The sequence below is a fragment of the Salvelinus alpinus genome, chromosome 1 (genome assembly GCF_045679555.1).
Source record: "Salvelinus alpinus chromosome 1, SLU_Salpinus.1, whole genome shotgun sequence".
In the NCBI taxonomy this organism is placed as follows: domain Eukaryota; kingdom Metazoa; phylum Chordata; class Actinopteri; order Salmoniformes; family Salmonidae; genus Salvelinus; species Salvelinus alpinus.
In genome coordinates, this window is record NC_092086.1 from 62,746,454 (window position 1) to 62,760,321 (window position 13,868).

At 41.9% G+C, this 13,868-nt stretch overlaps 1 protein-coding gene and 1 pseudogene across 2 annotated transcripts; one reads left to right on the forward strand and one right to left on the reverse strand.

The window, feature by feature from the left end:
* The first annotated feature begins 3,953 nt into the window (after nucleotides 1-3,953).
* LOC139582929 (complement component 1 Q subcomponent-binding protein, mitochondrial-like) lies at nucleotides 3,954-7,464 on the forward strand. 2 transcript variants are annotated; one of them, XM_071413422.1, is made up of 6 exons: nucleotides 3,954-4,521; nucleotides 5,453-5,603; nucleotides 5,837-5,930; nucleotides 6,039-6,134; nucleotides 6,273-6,398; nucleotides 6,935-7,464. In XM_071413422.1, the coding sequence occupies exons 1-6, from the start codon at nucleotides 4,233-4,235 to the stop codon at nucleotides 7,082-7,084; spliced, it is 906 nt and encodes a 301-aa protein (XP_071269523.1). In that variant the 5' UTR covers nucleotides 3,954-4,232; the 3' UTR covers nucleotides 7,085-7,464. The 2 variants fall into 2 exon arrangements, with proteins under 2 accessions (XP_071269523.1, XP_071269513.1); XM_071413412.1 differs by having other exon boundaries at nucleotides 4,112-4,521; nucleotides 6,255-6,398.
* On the reverse strand, nucleotides 7,464-13,279 carry LOC139582938 (RPA-interacting protein A-like; annotated as a pseudogene).
* Nucleotides 13,280-13,868: the final 589 nt, after the last annotated feature.

The window sequence follows — 13,868 nt, forward strand, 5'->3', positions numbered from 1 at the left end:
AATACCTGAGCCAACTAGGTTAACAATCTGTACCCTTTGAGCAAGGCACTTAACACTAATTGATCCAGGGTTGCTGATCCCTGACTGCATTTTGTTGTGTTACAGCCTGAATTCAAAATTGATCAATACCATGATGACAAAGTAACATGTTTTTAGACATTTTTGCAAATGTATTGAAAATGAAATGCAGAAATATCTAATTTACATAAGTATTCACATCCCTGAGTCAATACTTTGTAGAAGCACCTTTGGCGGCTATTACAGCTTTGAGTAATCGCTATGTCCATGTCTGTATATCTATATCTGTATCAGCTTTGCACATCTGAATTTCGGGATTTGCTCCCATTCTTCCTTGCAGATTTTCTCAAGCTCTGTTAAATTAGATGGGGCAGTGAACCGCAATCTTCAAGTCTTTCCACAGATTTTCAATGGGATTATAGTCGGCTTTGGCTGGGATACTCAAGGACTTTAATATTATTTTTCTGAAGCCATTCCAGCGTTGCTTTGGCTGTATGCTTGGGGTTATAGCTTGGGTTGACAGGTAGCCTAGTGCTTAGAGCATTGGACTAATAACCATAAAGGTTGCCAGATCAAATCCTCGAGCTGACAAGGTAAAAATATGTTGTTCTGTCCAAGAAACAAGGCAGATAACCCACTGTTTCTAGGCTGTCATTGAACATAAGAATTTGTTCTTAACTGACTTGCCTAGTTAAATAAAGGTTTTTAAAAAATTCCAGTTGGAACGTAAAATCTTATCCCCAGTCTAAGATTGTTTGCACTCGGAAGCAGGTTCTCATCAAGGATATGCCTGTATTTGGCTCCATTCATTGTTATGAAACTGCTTAGAGCTGGCCCTCCGACCAAACTGAGCAACCGGGCAAGAATGACCTTGGTCAGGGAGGTGACCAAGAACCCAATGACCATACTGAAAGAACTACAGAGTTCCTTGGCTGAGATGGGAGAACTTGCCAGAAGGACAACAGTCTCTAGAGCACTTCACCAGTCTGGGCTTTATGGGAGAGTAGCCAGACCGAAGCCACTCCTGAGAAAAAGGCACAATACCTTGAAGCATTGTGGTGGCAGCATCATGCTATGGGGATGCTTTTCAGTGGCAGTGACTGGGAGACTGGTAAGAATAGAGGGAACAATGATTAGAGCCAAATACAGGCAAATCCTTACATTTACATTACATTTAAGTCATTTAGCAGACGCTCTTATCCAGAGCGACTTACAAATTGGTGCATTCACCTTATGATATCCAGTGGAACAACCACTTTACAATAGTGCATCTAACTCTTTTAAGGTTTAAGGGGGGGAGGGGTTAGAAGGATTACTTTATCCTATCCTAGGTATTCCTTGATGAGAAACTGCTTCCGAGTGCAAACGACCTTAGACTGGGGATAAGATTTACGTTCCAACAGGACAATGATTGCCAAAACAACACTAGAATGGCTTCAGAACAAGAATGTGAAAGTCCTTGAGTGGCCCAGCCAAAGCCCAGACTTCAATCCCATTGAAAATCTGTAAAATGGTGCCTCCTGAGTGGCACAGCGGTCTAAGGCACTGCATCGCAGTGCTAGAGGTGTCACTACAGACCCGGGTTCGATACTAGGCTGTATCACAACCGACCGTGATCGGGAGTCCCATAGGATGGCTCATAATTGGCCCAGCGTCGTCCTGGTTAGGGGAGGGTTTGACACAGTGTTAAGAAGTGCGGTTTGGCAGAGGATGCGTGACTAGACCTTCAACTCCCGAGCCCATTGGGGAGTTGCAGCGATGAGACAAGATTGAAATATAAAATCAATAATACATTCTGTGGAAAGACTTGAAGATTTCGGTTCACTGCTGCTCCCCATCTAATTTAACAGAGCTTGAGAAATCTGCAAGGAAGAATGGGAGAAAATCCCCAAATCTTTATGTGCAAAGCTGATACAGGCATAGATACTGTATATACAGTGGGGCAAAAAAGTATTTAGTCAGCCACCAATTGTGCAAGTTCTCCCACTTAAAAAGATGAGAGAGGCCTGTAATGTTCATCATAGGTACACTTCAACTATGACAGACAAAATGAGAAAAAAAAATCCAGAAAATCACATTGTAGGATTTTTACAGGCCTCTCTCATCTTTTTAAGTGGGAGAACTTGCACAATTGGTGGCTGACTAAATACTTTTTTTGCCCCACTGTAGATATGGCGATTACTCAAAGCTTTAATCACCGCCATAGGTGGTTCTACAGTATTGACTCAGGGGTGTGAATACTTATGTGGTTAATTTTCAATAAATATACAAAAATGGACCCCAAAAATATTTTCACTTTGTCGTTATGGTGTATTGTGTGTAGATAGGTGTGGAGAAACAATTAATTTAATCCATCTTGAATTCAGGCTGTAACACAGCAAATGTGGAATAAGTCAGTTGGGAAGGAATACTTTCTGAAGGCACTGTATGTATTGACTATTAAAGCTGCGATATGTAATTTTTTTGTACGAACTGACCAAATTCACAGTTATAGATCTGGCATTCTCATTGAAAGCAAGTCTAAGAAGCGGTAGATGTGTTCTATGAGCGCTATGTCTATGCTTCTCGTTGTTAAGTTTCATTTTTTGCTTCTTTTACTTTTGGTTTTGTACACCGGCTTCAAACAACTGAAAATACAATATTTTTGGGTTATGGAAAAAATAATTCACAGTGTTTTAGTTGGTACAATGATTCTCTTGCTTGTTTTGTCACATAAACTCAAATTAGGAGAACTATTAGAATTGTAGCTACCAGGAAATGGTGTAGCGATTTCTGCATAGCACATCTTTAATATCAAAGATTATGGATATACTGACAAGATACATGTTTCTCCGTCCTAACAATGGGCAAAGCGGAAAGGTGGGCAGTTTAGCTCCCGCCTTTCCATTCTTTGGATTGGTGGATACATGTCATTATTTTAATCCTATTTTAAATATTTGATGAGGGTTGTTGACGTCAATTGCCTGTATTCAGTGGAGAGAGATGCTATGCTACTAGCCTCATGCTATTAATATGCATAGCCATCTCGAGACAACTCTGATATAAAGTGTTTTTTCTCAAAGTTGCTGGGATGTCACGTGTTCTACTTATATCAGTACACTCATAACAACTTAAGCATTACGAAACTAATTTTTTATCAAATAAACCTTAGATACATACATTTCTTTGTTGACCAAATTCGACACTCTCATTGACCATACAAAAACTCTTTGCTTGGTGGGCGAAACAATTAAAAAATGCCACCTGCTGGAGGGAGACAGATTTTCCGCAGAGTTGGGCTTCTCTCTTCCTATTCCTCTCTACCTCTACGGGATCGGTGTCCCCCCCCAACCCCCTCCACCCCCTCTAACTGCACTGTCTATTACAGTGAAAAAAGACCATGCTATTGTTTGAGGAGAGTGCACAACAACAAAAGTTTTGTTTGATAAAATACATTTTTAAATTCAAATGTAGGAACTGGGTTCTATAGTTTGAACCCCTGCTGTGTCTGCCCCCCCATCTAGATGTGTGAAGGTTAGTGTCTTTTCCGTAGAAGCTAATTATCCATCATTGACATTCCTGGGAGTGTATAAACTTAAATTTCATATTGCCATATAATTGTTGAATGTTCTCTATAGTTATGTACTTGAAAATGTATCAGTTGACCAATTTGACAACATTTTGAACAGTAATGCAATGGTTAATTGGATCAGTCTAAAGCTTTGCGCATACACTGCTGCCATCTAATGGCCAAAATCTAAATTGCGCCTAGACTCCTAAGTGATATAACGGCCTTTCTCTCATTTCAAAGATGATGAAGGTAAAAAAAAAATGCATGTTTTTTCTTTGTATCATATTTTACCAGATCTAATGTGTTATATTCTCCTACATTATTTTCACATTTCCACAAACTTCAGTGTTTCCATTCAAAAGGTATCAAGAGTATGCATATCCTTGCTTCAGGTCCTGAGCTACAGGCAGATAGATTTGGGCATGTCATTTTCGGCGAAAATTGAGGGAAAAGGGTCCAATATTTAAGATATTTTAATACCTATTATTTTCCCGCAAAAGATGACAAAAAACGTTGTAAAACCTCAGTGGGCTGGACCTTGGGACCACTTCCGGTTCAACGTTTGAGGAGGTCAGGGTGTCCTTCCCACGTGTTTTCTCAGGCAGTAATCTGTCTGTAACGTCAGTAGTGGGTAACTGAAACTCTGGGTTTATCTAACTGTTGTATGTTCTTATCTAGTCAAATTTACCAATCTATAACCATGCTAAAGTCTCTTTCCCGAGCGGTGAGTACTGCAGTTCGTATTTCTACAACCACAATGTTTTCGGCCCGAACTCTCCAGCCTCTTACGAGATCGACATTATGTTCTCCAAACTCCGGAACAATACGGCCTTTCAGCCGGTCTCTCTGGATGATGAGCCATAACGGGGCAGCATCGATATACAGACCAAAACTCTTCAGTTCAAAAGGATTTACTCCTGTGTCGTGTGGATGTGGATCACTACACACAGAAGGTAATAACTAGCTAAATTAAGTATACTGCGAGTACGCTAGCTAACGTTAGCTATCTAGCTGTTAGCTAAATATGACATTCCCTAAAAACACGCCACTTCTATACGGCTATATTTTCGCAGCAGGTCAGAATAATTAGGTTAAGGTTGGAAATGGGTTAGTGTTAGTGAAAATGCTCTCCTAACCTGCTAAATAGGCCTCAACTTGGACCTGTTGAATATAATTACTATAGTTACGTGTATGTAAAGCAATGAAGGAATAGCTGCGACCAGCATGCAAAACATGGACATCGTTTATTTAACCGTTGTCGTGTAACGTTAGCTGACAGGTTGGACGAAATTGGCAACAGAAATGTCACCAATGCGTTTCACCCAATGGTTGGAACATTCGTCTGTGTACATCTATCCGTAACTAGTCATATCCATAGCTAGTTTGTTTATCGGTTAAGACTGCTTGTTCTAGAGCGGTGCGGAAGGCTAAGCTGATAATGAAACGATCAGTAACTATTGAAAGTGATGTTAGCTGGCTAGTTATCCTTGATGGCATCTACATCTGGACCTGTGTGTAATTCAAGGCACATGTGACCATGGGAATGGAACATTGGTGGGTGCAATGTATAGGTGTTGGTCATAATCTATGGGACAGTGTATATATAAATGTTTTACCTGTATTTAACTAGGCAAGTCTGTTAAGAACAAATTCTTATTTACAATGACGGCCTATCCCATCCAAATCCTCCCCTAACCAGGACGACGGTGGGCCAATTGTGCGACGCCCTATGGGACTTCCGATCACGGCCGGTTGTGATACAGCCTGGGATCGAACCAGGGTCTGTAGTCAGGCCTCTAGCACTGCGACGCTATATATGACTAGCATGTAGCTGATACTCACTTATCTTCTGTTCTAAGATCCTATATAATTGCTCGGTTTCAGGAGACAAAGCCTTTGGAAATTTCCTTTCGGATGAAATCAAAGAAGAGAAGAAGATCCAGAAAAGCAATACTCTTCCCAAGATGTCTGGAGGGTGGGAGCTACAGCAGAACGGCACAGAAGCCAAACTCATTAGGACAATTTCTGGAGAAAAGTAAGGCCATCTCGATATTAGTTTATACCTGCCTGCTACACCAAGTAGATTAGTAAATGACTGGTACTGATACAATCCATGCAGACATTTTATTTGACTAATAATTAACCTAGATGTTGTATTAATAAATCCATAACTGCACAAAATGAGCCCAGTTAACATTATTTGAAATTTATTTGAACTACATTTTCTATAAGCGACTACATTGTCTGACCCCTCGTCCTTTTACTTAGAGTGACCGTCACATTCAACGTCAACAACAGTATTCCCCCCAAGTTTGAAGAGGAGGCTGAACAAGCACAGGGACAGAAGTCTGCAGAGAATGAGGTAAACCTCTTTGTACTGTCTTTTCCGAAATGGACACACACTGCACTGAACCTGTTGCACTGTTACATTGTTTAGGTTTTGAACCATGTGTATTTTGTTTCCTTAAAGCCAGATATTGTGTCTTCACCCAACTTCGTTGTCGAGGTGACGAAACAGGCGGAAAAACATTCCTTGGTGTTTGACTGCCATTATCCTGAAGATGAGGTAAGTTATCCTACAATCTTTATCAACATAATTGGGAAGCATGCCCCCTCAGTTGCTAATCACTTAAGGCTTTGTTTCTTACCACATTTTGTTAATAAGCAATATATCTGACAATGTTAGGCTAAATACATTTTCCAGGCAATCCATGGTGAAGGGGAAGAGGAGAGTGATATTTTTGCCATCCGTGAGGTCAGCTTCCAGCCTGAGGGAGATGTAGAGTGGAAGGAGACCGCCTACACACTCAACACAGACTCTCTGGACTGGGTAAGTACTGTGTCTTGGTCCATCTGTCTGCAAATTAAATATCATTACAAATACTTCTGAGTGTCAATGATGACTTGACTGCCTTCAATATTGGTCTTAATGCAGCTTTGGTAGAATTGTGACACACTTTTTAGAAAGCAACATGAGTTGTAACCAGGAATTATGCGGTGTATTAGTCTCCAGACACTGCAAACCTACTCCCATGACGGTTAAGGTGACTGGCTTATTTTATTTAACCTTTATTTAACTAGACAAGTCAGTTAAGAACAAATTCTTATTTCCAATGACGGCCTAACCTGGGCAAAGCTGGGCCAAATGGTCGCCGTCCTATGGGACTCCCAATCACGGTCGGTTATGATACAGCCTGGAATCGAACCAGGGTCTGTAGTGACGCCTCTAGCACTGAGATACAGTGCCTTAGACCGCTGCGCCACTCGGGAGCCCAATTTATATTGCGGATCACCATTGCGGATGGTTACGGTTTTGAAGTTCGGTTTTGAAGTTCTCACTGGCCTTTACTTTGTGGTTTACCTCAGGCCCTGTATGACCACCTCATGGACTTCCTGGCTGACCGGGGGGTTGACAACACGTTTGCTGACGAACTGATCGAGCTGAGCACTGCCATGGAGCATCACGAATACATCAAGTTCCTGGAGGACCTCAGTGGCTTTGTCAAATGCAATTAATGTTTGGAATGAATAGATTCAACAAGCTGTGTATAAATTCACAAACCAAACTAATTTCAGTAAGACACCATCCCCCTCTACATTGAAAATGTGAACAAATGGAAAGTGTTTTAATTTGAGGGAAAGTATAGGCACTGATTGCAGTCATTGCCCAGTTTGGACATGTCAGTGATCATTGAGACTGTTGTATGAGTTTCTGCTGCTTTGAACAGTAATTTAATATTGAACTACTGCTTTGCTGCAAATTTGTCAGTGTTGCAAATGCTTCTGTATTTTACTGTATCTGAAAATAAGGTTAATGTATGAAGGCTGTCAGTCATTTGTCAACATTATGGAAGCATGTCAGTCACTGTATGACAAAATAAATGTTTCTTAAATGAGTGGTTCAGCATGATTTTATTTCAGATAGTATCCAAGCATGGTCAACTGACATTTTATAAAAGGATTAATGAAGATTCAGTCAGTGTCCACATAGTCACTGTACTCTGCATTCAAGTATTTGATAGTCAATACATAACCATTGAAGAAAAGGGATATTGCTTTGACACCTTAAATGAACAATTCTATAAATCAATGCTACTTCCAGTTCTAGTGAAGGACCCCTTAATACTTCATCTCAAAATATGATGGTTTTATTAGATGAATACATTAGGAATGTTTAACATGGTAAGTGGAGGGAGCCCAGTAGTGATACTGGGTAAGTGTCGTATTATGGCCTGGCTGACGTCCAAACAATTAATTATGATAAACAGTCTTCATACGTCCCAAATGGTACCCCGTTCCCTTTATAGAACACTGCTTTTGACCAGGGCCCATAAGGCACTATATAGGGATTAGGGTGCCATTTGGGATGCATCCAAGTGTTCAACCCAGTCAATCAGGTGGCTTATGAATTTAGGCAAGCCGTCTGTATTGGAGGCCATGGAGAAGATGGCGATTTGGTGACAGTCCTCCATGTGTTCTGTTACCCTCCTCTCCAACAGACACTGCAGCACCTCTGTGGTCATGTTCCTTTGCTGGAGATGAGATGAACAAACGCTGATAAGACATCAATCAGACATGAGCATAGAAAAGAAAAAAGTGGCTTAGTTAAAATGATTGTGAGGAATATCAGTGGTCAGGACAACAGAAAATGCCCAACTATACTGAACAAAAATATAAATGTAATGTGTTGGTCCCATGTTTCATGAGCTGAAATAAAAGATCACAGACATTTTCCATATGCACAAAAAGTTTATCCCTCAGAATTTGTGCGCAAATTTATTTACATCCCTTTTAGTGTGGATTTCTCCTTTGCAAAGATAGCCCATCCACCTGGCTGGTGTGGTATATCAAGAAGCTCATTAAACTGCAAGATCGTTACACAGGTGCGCTGGGCACAATAAAAGGCCACTCTAAACTGTGCAGTTTTGACACACAATGCCACAGATGTCTCAACTTTTGAGGGAGCGTGCGATTGCCATGCTGACTGCAGAAATGTACACCAGAGCTGTTACCAGAGAATTTATTGTTAATTTCTCTACCATAACTGCCTCCAAAGTCATTTTACAATATCCAACCGGCCTCACAACCTCAGACCTCGTATAACCACGCCAGCCCAGGACCTTCACATATGGCTTCTTCACCTGTGTGATTGTCTGAGTCCAGCCACCTGGACAGCTGATGAAACTGTGGGTTTGCACAACCTAAGGATTTCTGCACAAATGAGAAGTAGAGACGTATCCTCTTCACGGATGAATCCCGGTTTCAAATGTACCAGGCAGATGGCAGACTATGGCGTTGTGTAGGTGAGTGATTTGCTGATGTCAACATTGTGAACAGAGTGCCCCATGGTGGCAGAGCGGTTAAGGTATGGGCAGGCATAAGCAACAGACAATGAACACAATAGCATTTTATTGATGGCAATTTGAATGCACAGAGATACCATGACAAGATCCTGAGGCCCATTGTCGTGCCATTCATTCGTCGCCATCACCTCATGTTTCAGAATGATAATGCACAGCCTCATGTGGCAAGGATCTGTACACAATTCCTGGAAGCTGAACATGTCCCAGTTCTTCCATGGCCTGCATACTCACCAAACATGTCACCCATTGAGCATGTTTGGGATACTCTGGATCAGCGTGTACAACAGCATGTGCCAGTTCCCGCAACTTCGAACAGCCATTGAAGAGGAGTCGGACAACATTCCACAGGTCACAATCAACAGCCGGATCAACTCTGTGAAGGAGATGTGTTGCGCTGCATGAGGCAAATGATGGTCACACCGGATACCGACTGGTTTTCTGATCCAGGCCCCTACCTTTAAAAAAAAAAGATATCTGTGACCAACAGATGCATATCTGTATTCCCAGTCATGTTAAATCCATAGATTAGGTCCTAATCATTTTTTTTTCAATTGACGGATTTCCTTATATGAACTGTAAAATCTTTGAAATTGTTGCATGTTGCGTTAATATTTTTATTCAGTGTAAAAAGGGCATCTTGGTTTGGGAGGTTGGTACATTTTAAAGTAACTGTCCAGTGTTTGAAGATTTCTATGAAATATGACCTATAATTTATTACAATATGACTGAAATTGTTTTCCTTCCAATTTTTCAGGTTTTCTGTATTTGGCTTGTTAAAAATATTAACGCGAGTAGACTGCTGATTGGCCAGCTCATCCTCCTCAGGAGTACAACATTGTACTCCATAGGAAATAGCAAGCATTTTTGAAACCATCTTATTTGAGATTCGAGTTTGAGGTGGGGTTTTTTAAGTGTCTTTTTTCTCCAATTGATTGACGAGTCAACAACATTATTTGGGTATGAACTTTTGAAAGTGAGATTTTCACTGGACTGTTACTTTAATGGTGTATGACATAATACAAACCCTTGTGTTGATATAAAGCCCACAGGGACAGGAGGTAAAATGGCTGTTCACAGTCAGGTTGTTTCTGAAATTAAAAAAGAAGACAGTCACACAGTCAGAGTGGTTTACACTCTAAACTATGACAAAATCTGAGCAAGTACAAAAGCATATTATTGAGTTTGGGGCAAAGGCACATCTCTGAGAGATTGAAACACTTACACATGATATATGATTTCCCTTTCCCCGACCATCTCTTCCACAACTGAATTCACATACAACTCTTCAAACCAATTTCATCAATGATGTAGAGCGCTGTATAAAGATAAAATACAGTACATATTATTCACAGTGAGAACCATACATTTTGGGGGTTTCGTCCCGTTTTCTCTGTGTGTGTGTGTAATGCATTCAGGCAACATTAATTTGGGAAATTAAACTACCTTGAGACATGAGCTCCTGTTGGATCTCTTCAAACACTGCCAGTTCATCATACTCCTTCATGACACTACATCTTTGTAGGGAAGACAGAAGGATTATAAAACAATTAACTAATATCAATACATCTGCCTTATGTAATGTCACGTTACATGGCTCATGTAGGATTAGCTGTAGATTTGTTCTATGTAGGAGTCGTGTTAGCTACATGATTAACTGTCAAGCACAGCCAACTGACAATAAACCCTCATCTCTCCTATGCAGTCTTTACTGCAAAGGGAGGGAAGCCCTCAGTTGTCTGACTGGAGTGCGTTCCACTCTTCCTCAATCACCTCCTGGCCTTTGGCGTCACAGTGCTGACTCTCTCCCATTTGGCGGTACTTCTCCAGTAGCCTGGATCTGCTGTTTCTCAACCTGTCCACGCAACGCTGAGGAACAAACAAAGTTAACCATCAAAAGAAGTTACACGTCACCCCCCACCCTTTTACCTTCTCCTCCTCGAAGAGACCCACCTGGGTCACAGCACCAATGTTACCGATTAGGGTTAGAACCCATGTTTCTGGACCCTCCATAAGGCTGTGTCGACTGGAAGCTACACATCGTTACGGTGGTGATATGTGAATCCTTCCAAACAGCTAACCTTGTCTTGGCAATACTTTCTTAGTTCCTGATTCTGAAGAAAAGTGTGACTTATAAAATGTCGGTGTTCAGTTGCAGGTGGTTCTCCAAACACCAGAGAATATTCAGAAAGATTATAAAATCCTTGTTTTGCTCCGAGTAAGAGTTGCCTTGCCATTTTAGCTGCCAGATATCTTGCATTTCCCAACATCTTTGCAGGAACTAGTGGTTTCTATGCAACTCTGCCTCGGCCACGTGTAGAAGTAGACGGTGCATCACACAGTACAACCAAAACAAAGATCTACACACAAGCAAGAGGCATTTCTCAGTTCTCACTAGATACAAAACATTCTGAATATTCCCCCCAAAAAATTTGGGGGGACCCACCTGTAACTGAACACAGACATTCATAAAGTATCAGCAAGAAAAGGTTTGTTGAAAAATAGCTTCCAACCCTTTCTGCTAGCCAAGGTATAACAGCTACTGAGATACTACTTGTAATGAAAAGCGCTATATAAATAAATCTATTATTGTTATTTATAAGATACACTTTTTCCCCCGAATCGAGAACTTATAAAGCTGCTGAGACCAGGTTAGTTGGGGCGGCAGGTAGCCTACTGGTTAGAGCGTTGGACTTGTAACTGAAAGGTTGCTATATCAAATCCCCGAGCTGACAAGGTAAAAATCTGTCGTTCTGCCCCTGAACAAGGCAGTTAACCCACTGTTCCTAGGCCGTCATTGTAAATAAGAATTTGTTCTTAACTGACTTGCCTAGTTAAATAAAGGTTAAATAAAAAATGTAAATAAATAAGCCCCTTAGCCCCAGTGAAGGGAAATCATACAATTCTGTGCTTCCAACTTTGTGGCAACAGTTTGGGGAAGGCCCTTTTCTGTTTCACCATGACAATGCCCCTGTGCACAAAGTGAGGTCCATACAGAAATGTTTTGTCGAGATCGGTGTGGAAGAACTTGACTGGCCTGCACAGAGCCCTCACCTGAACCCCACCCCTTTTGGATGAATTGGAACTCAGACTCCGAGCCAGGCCTAATCGCCCAACATCAGTGCCCAACCTCACTAATGCTCGTAGCTGAATTGAAGCAAGTCCCTGCAGCAATGTTCCAACATCTAGTGGAAAGCGTTCCCTGAAGAATGCAGGCTGTTACAGTAGCAAAAGGGGGACCAACTCCATTTTGGAATGAGATGTTCAGCAAGCAGGTGTCCACATACTTTTTGTCATGTAGTGTAGCTAGCATAGCCAACCCAACTCTCATGTGGCACTACCGGGCAGTGATTACCCTCGCTGTAACTTTAAAATAACTGTGGGAAAGCAGTGCTCGGCAGGCAGGGGCACTGTGTGCCAGTGTCCTAGCTAGCAGGTAAATAATATTTCCCTGTGGATATTTTGTCTCAAATTTTGACCCCCTGAATGACCAACTGCACAGGCAACCGGTAGACTAAGTTCAAATGTAATTGTATTAAACGTTCTGCCTTGTACAGTGCTTTGTTTCAAACTGTATACCAATAATTGGTATCACAGTCTGATTTATTCGGAAAAAGTATGGAGAGCATACAATTTGGAACTATTACGTGAGTCTACGGTAATTACATCCCTGCTATGATTTGATCTTTACTGTTAATAAATAGGCAAAATATCCAATCAAAGACCTGCGTCTGGAAAGCGGTTTAATTTATGTTTTGCACACGTTTAGCTATGAACATTGAGAAAGGTGCAATTGCAGTCTTCAATTCGGGGCATTCCTGCATGTGCGCATCACCTCTTTATACTTCTATTGGGCAATTTGTAAGCTAGGACAAGCGGGAGCGCTCCAGTACAGTTGGTGGCGTTAATGCACAATAACGTTGGGTGCCAGCCGCTGAGAAACACCAAAGAAAAAGGGGCGGGGCCGACAACTGTAGCCAGCTAGCCATACACCGGTAGACTGTGTCATTCGTCCCTGCCTGACGAGCAATGTTTTTTTTTTACTGTTCTGTTAACGACGGCGAGGGCAGGGGGGAGCGAAGGACACTGTGTGCTAGCTTAGCCAGCTAGTCCGGTACACAACAGGTGCGAGTGACAGTGTGCTAGCTAGGACACTGTGTCCCTAACTAGCAAGCTAGCTAGTTAACCCAGTATCGCCACAGCCTCCTGTGTTAGCGGGAGGCAGGGGCAACCGGTAGACAGTGTCCTTCGCCCCCGCCTGTCAGGCACGGTTTTCTCCGGCACACAGCAGTTGGAAGGCGGGGCGACATCATGTCCTAACTTTTTTAATTTAACAAGCAAGCTAGCACATGGTGTCGTCCAAACCTCCCGGCTGCTGTGCTAAAGGGAGGAGGTGGCGACTAATGGACAGTGTCCTTCGGCCACGCTTGCCGGGCACTGTTTTCCCGCAGTTCTGTTAACTACGGTGAGGGTGTTCAAGCAGGTGGGAGCGAAGGACATTGTCTACCGGTGTCACTCCCACTACCTAGCAAGGAGGCAGGTGTGAAAACTGATAACAAAATTATTATTTCCCTTTTGCCCCACAATAAAAAGTGTCACGAACATGAAGATGCTCAGGGTGAGGCGTTCCTGCGTATGCAGCATTGCTCTAAATTGCGTGATGCAGTTGCACACTATTGCAATATCACCTGTGCTGTGCTACATTTGAACGTTTTAGTCATTTAGCAGACGCTCGTATCCAGAGCGACTTAAAGTTAGATAGCTAGGTGGGACAACCACATATCAAAGGCATATTAAGTACACTTTTCCTCAAAGTAGTTATAATGAAAATAAGAGCAAGAAGGTGGGGGGGAGTGGAAGTGTTGGTTCAGGAAAGTTTTTTGTGGGGGGTTTAATATGCTAGAGTTGGCTATTGCAGGCACTTTTGATTTGGTTTATCC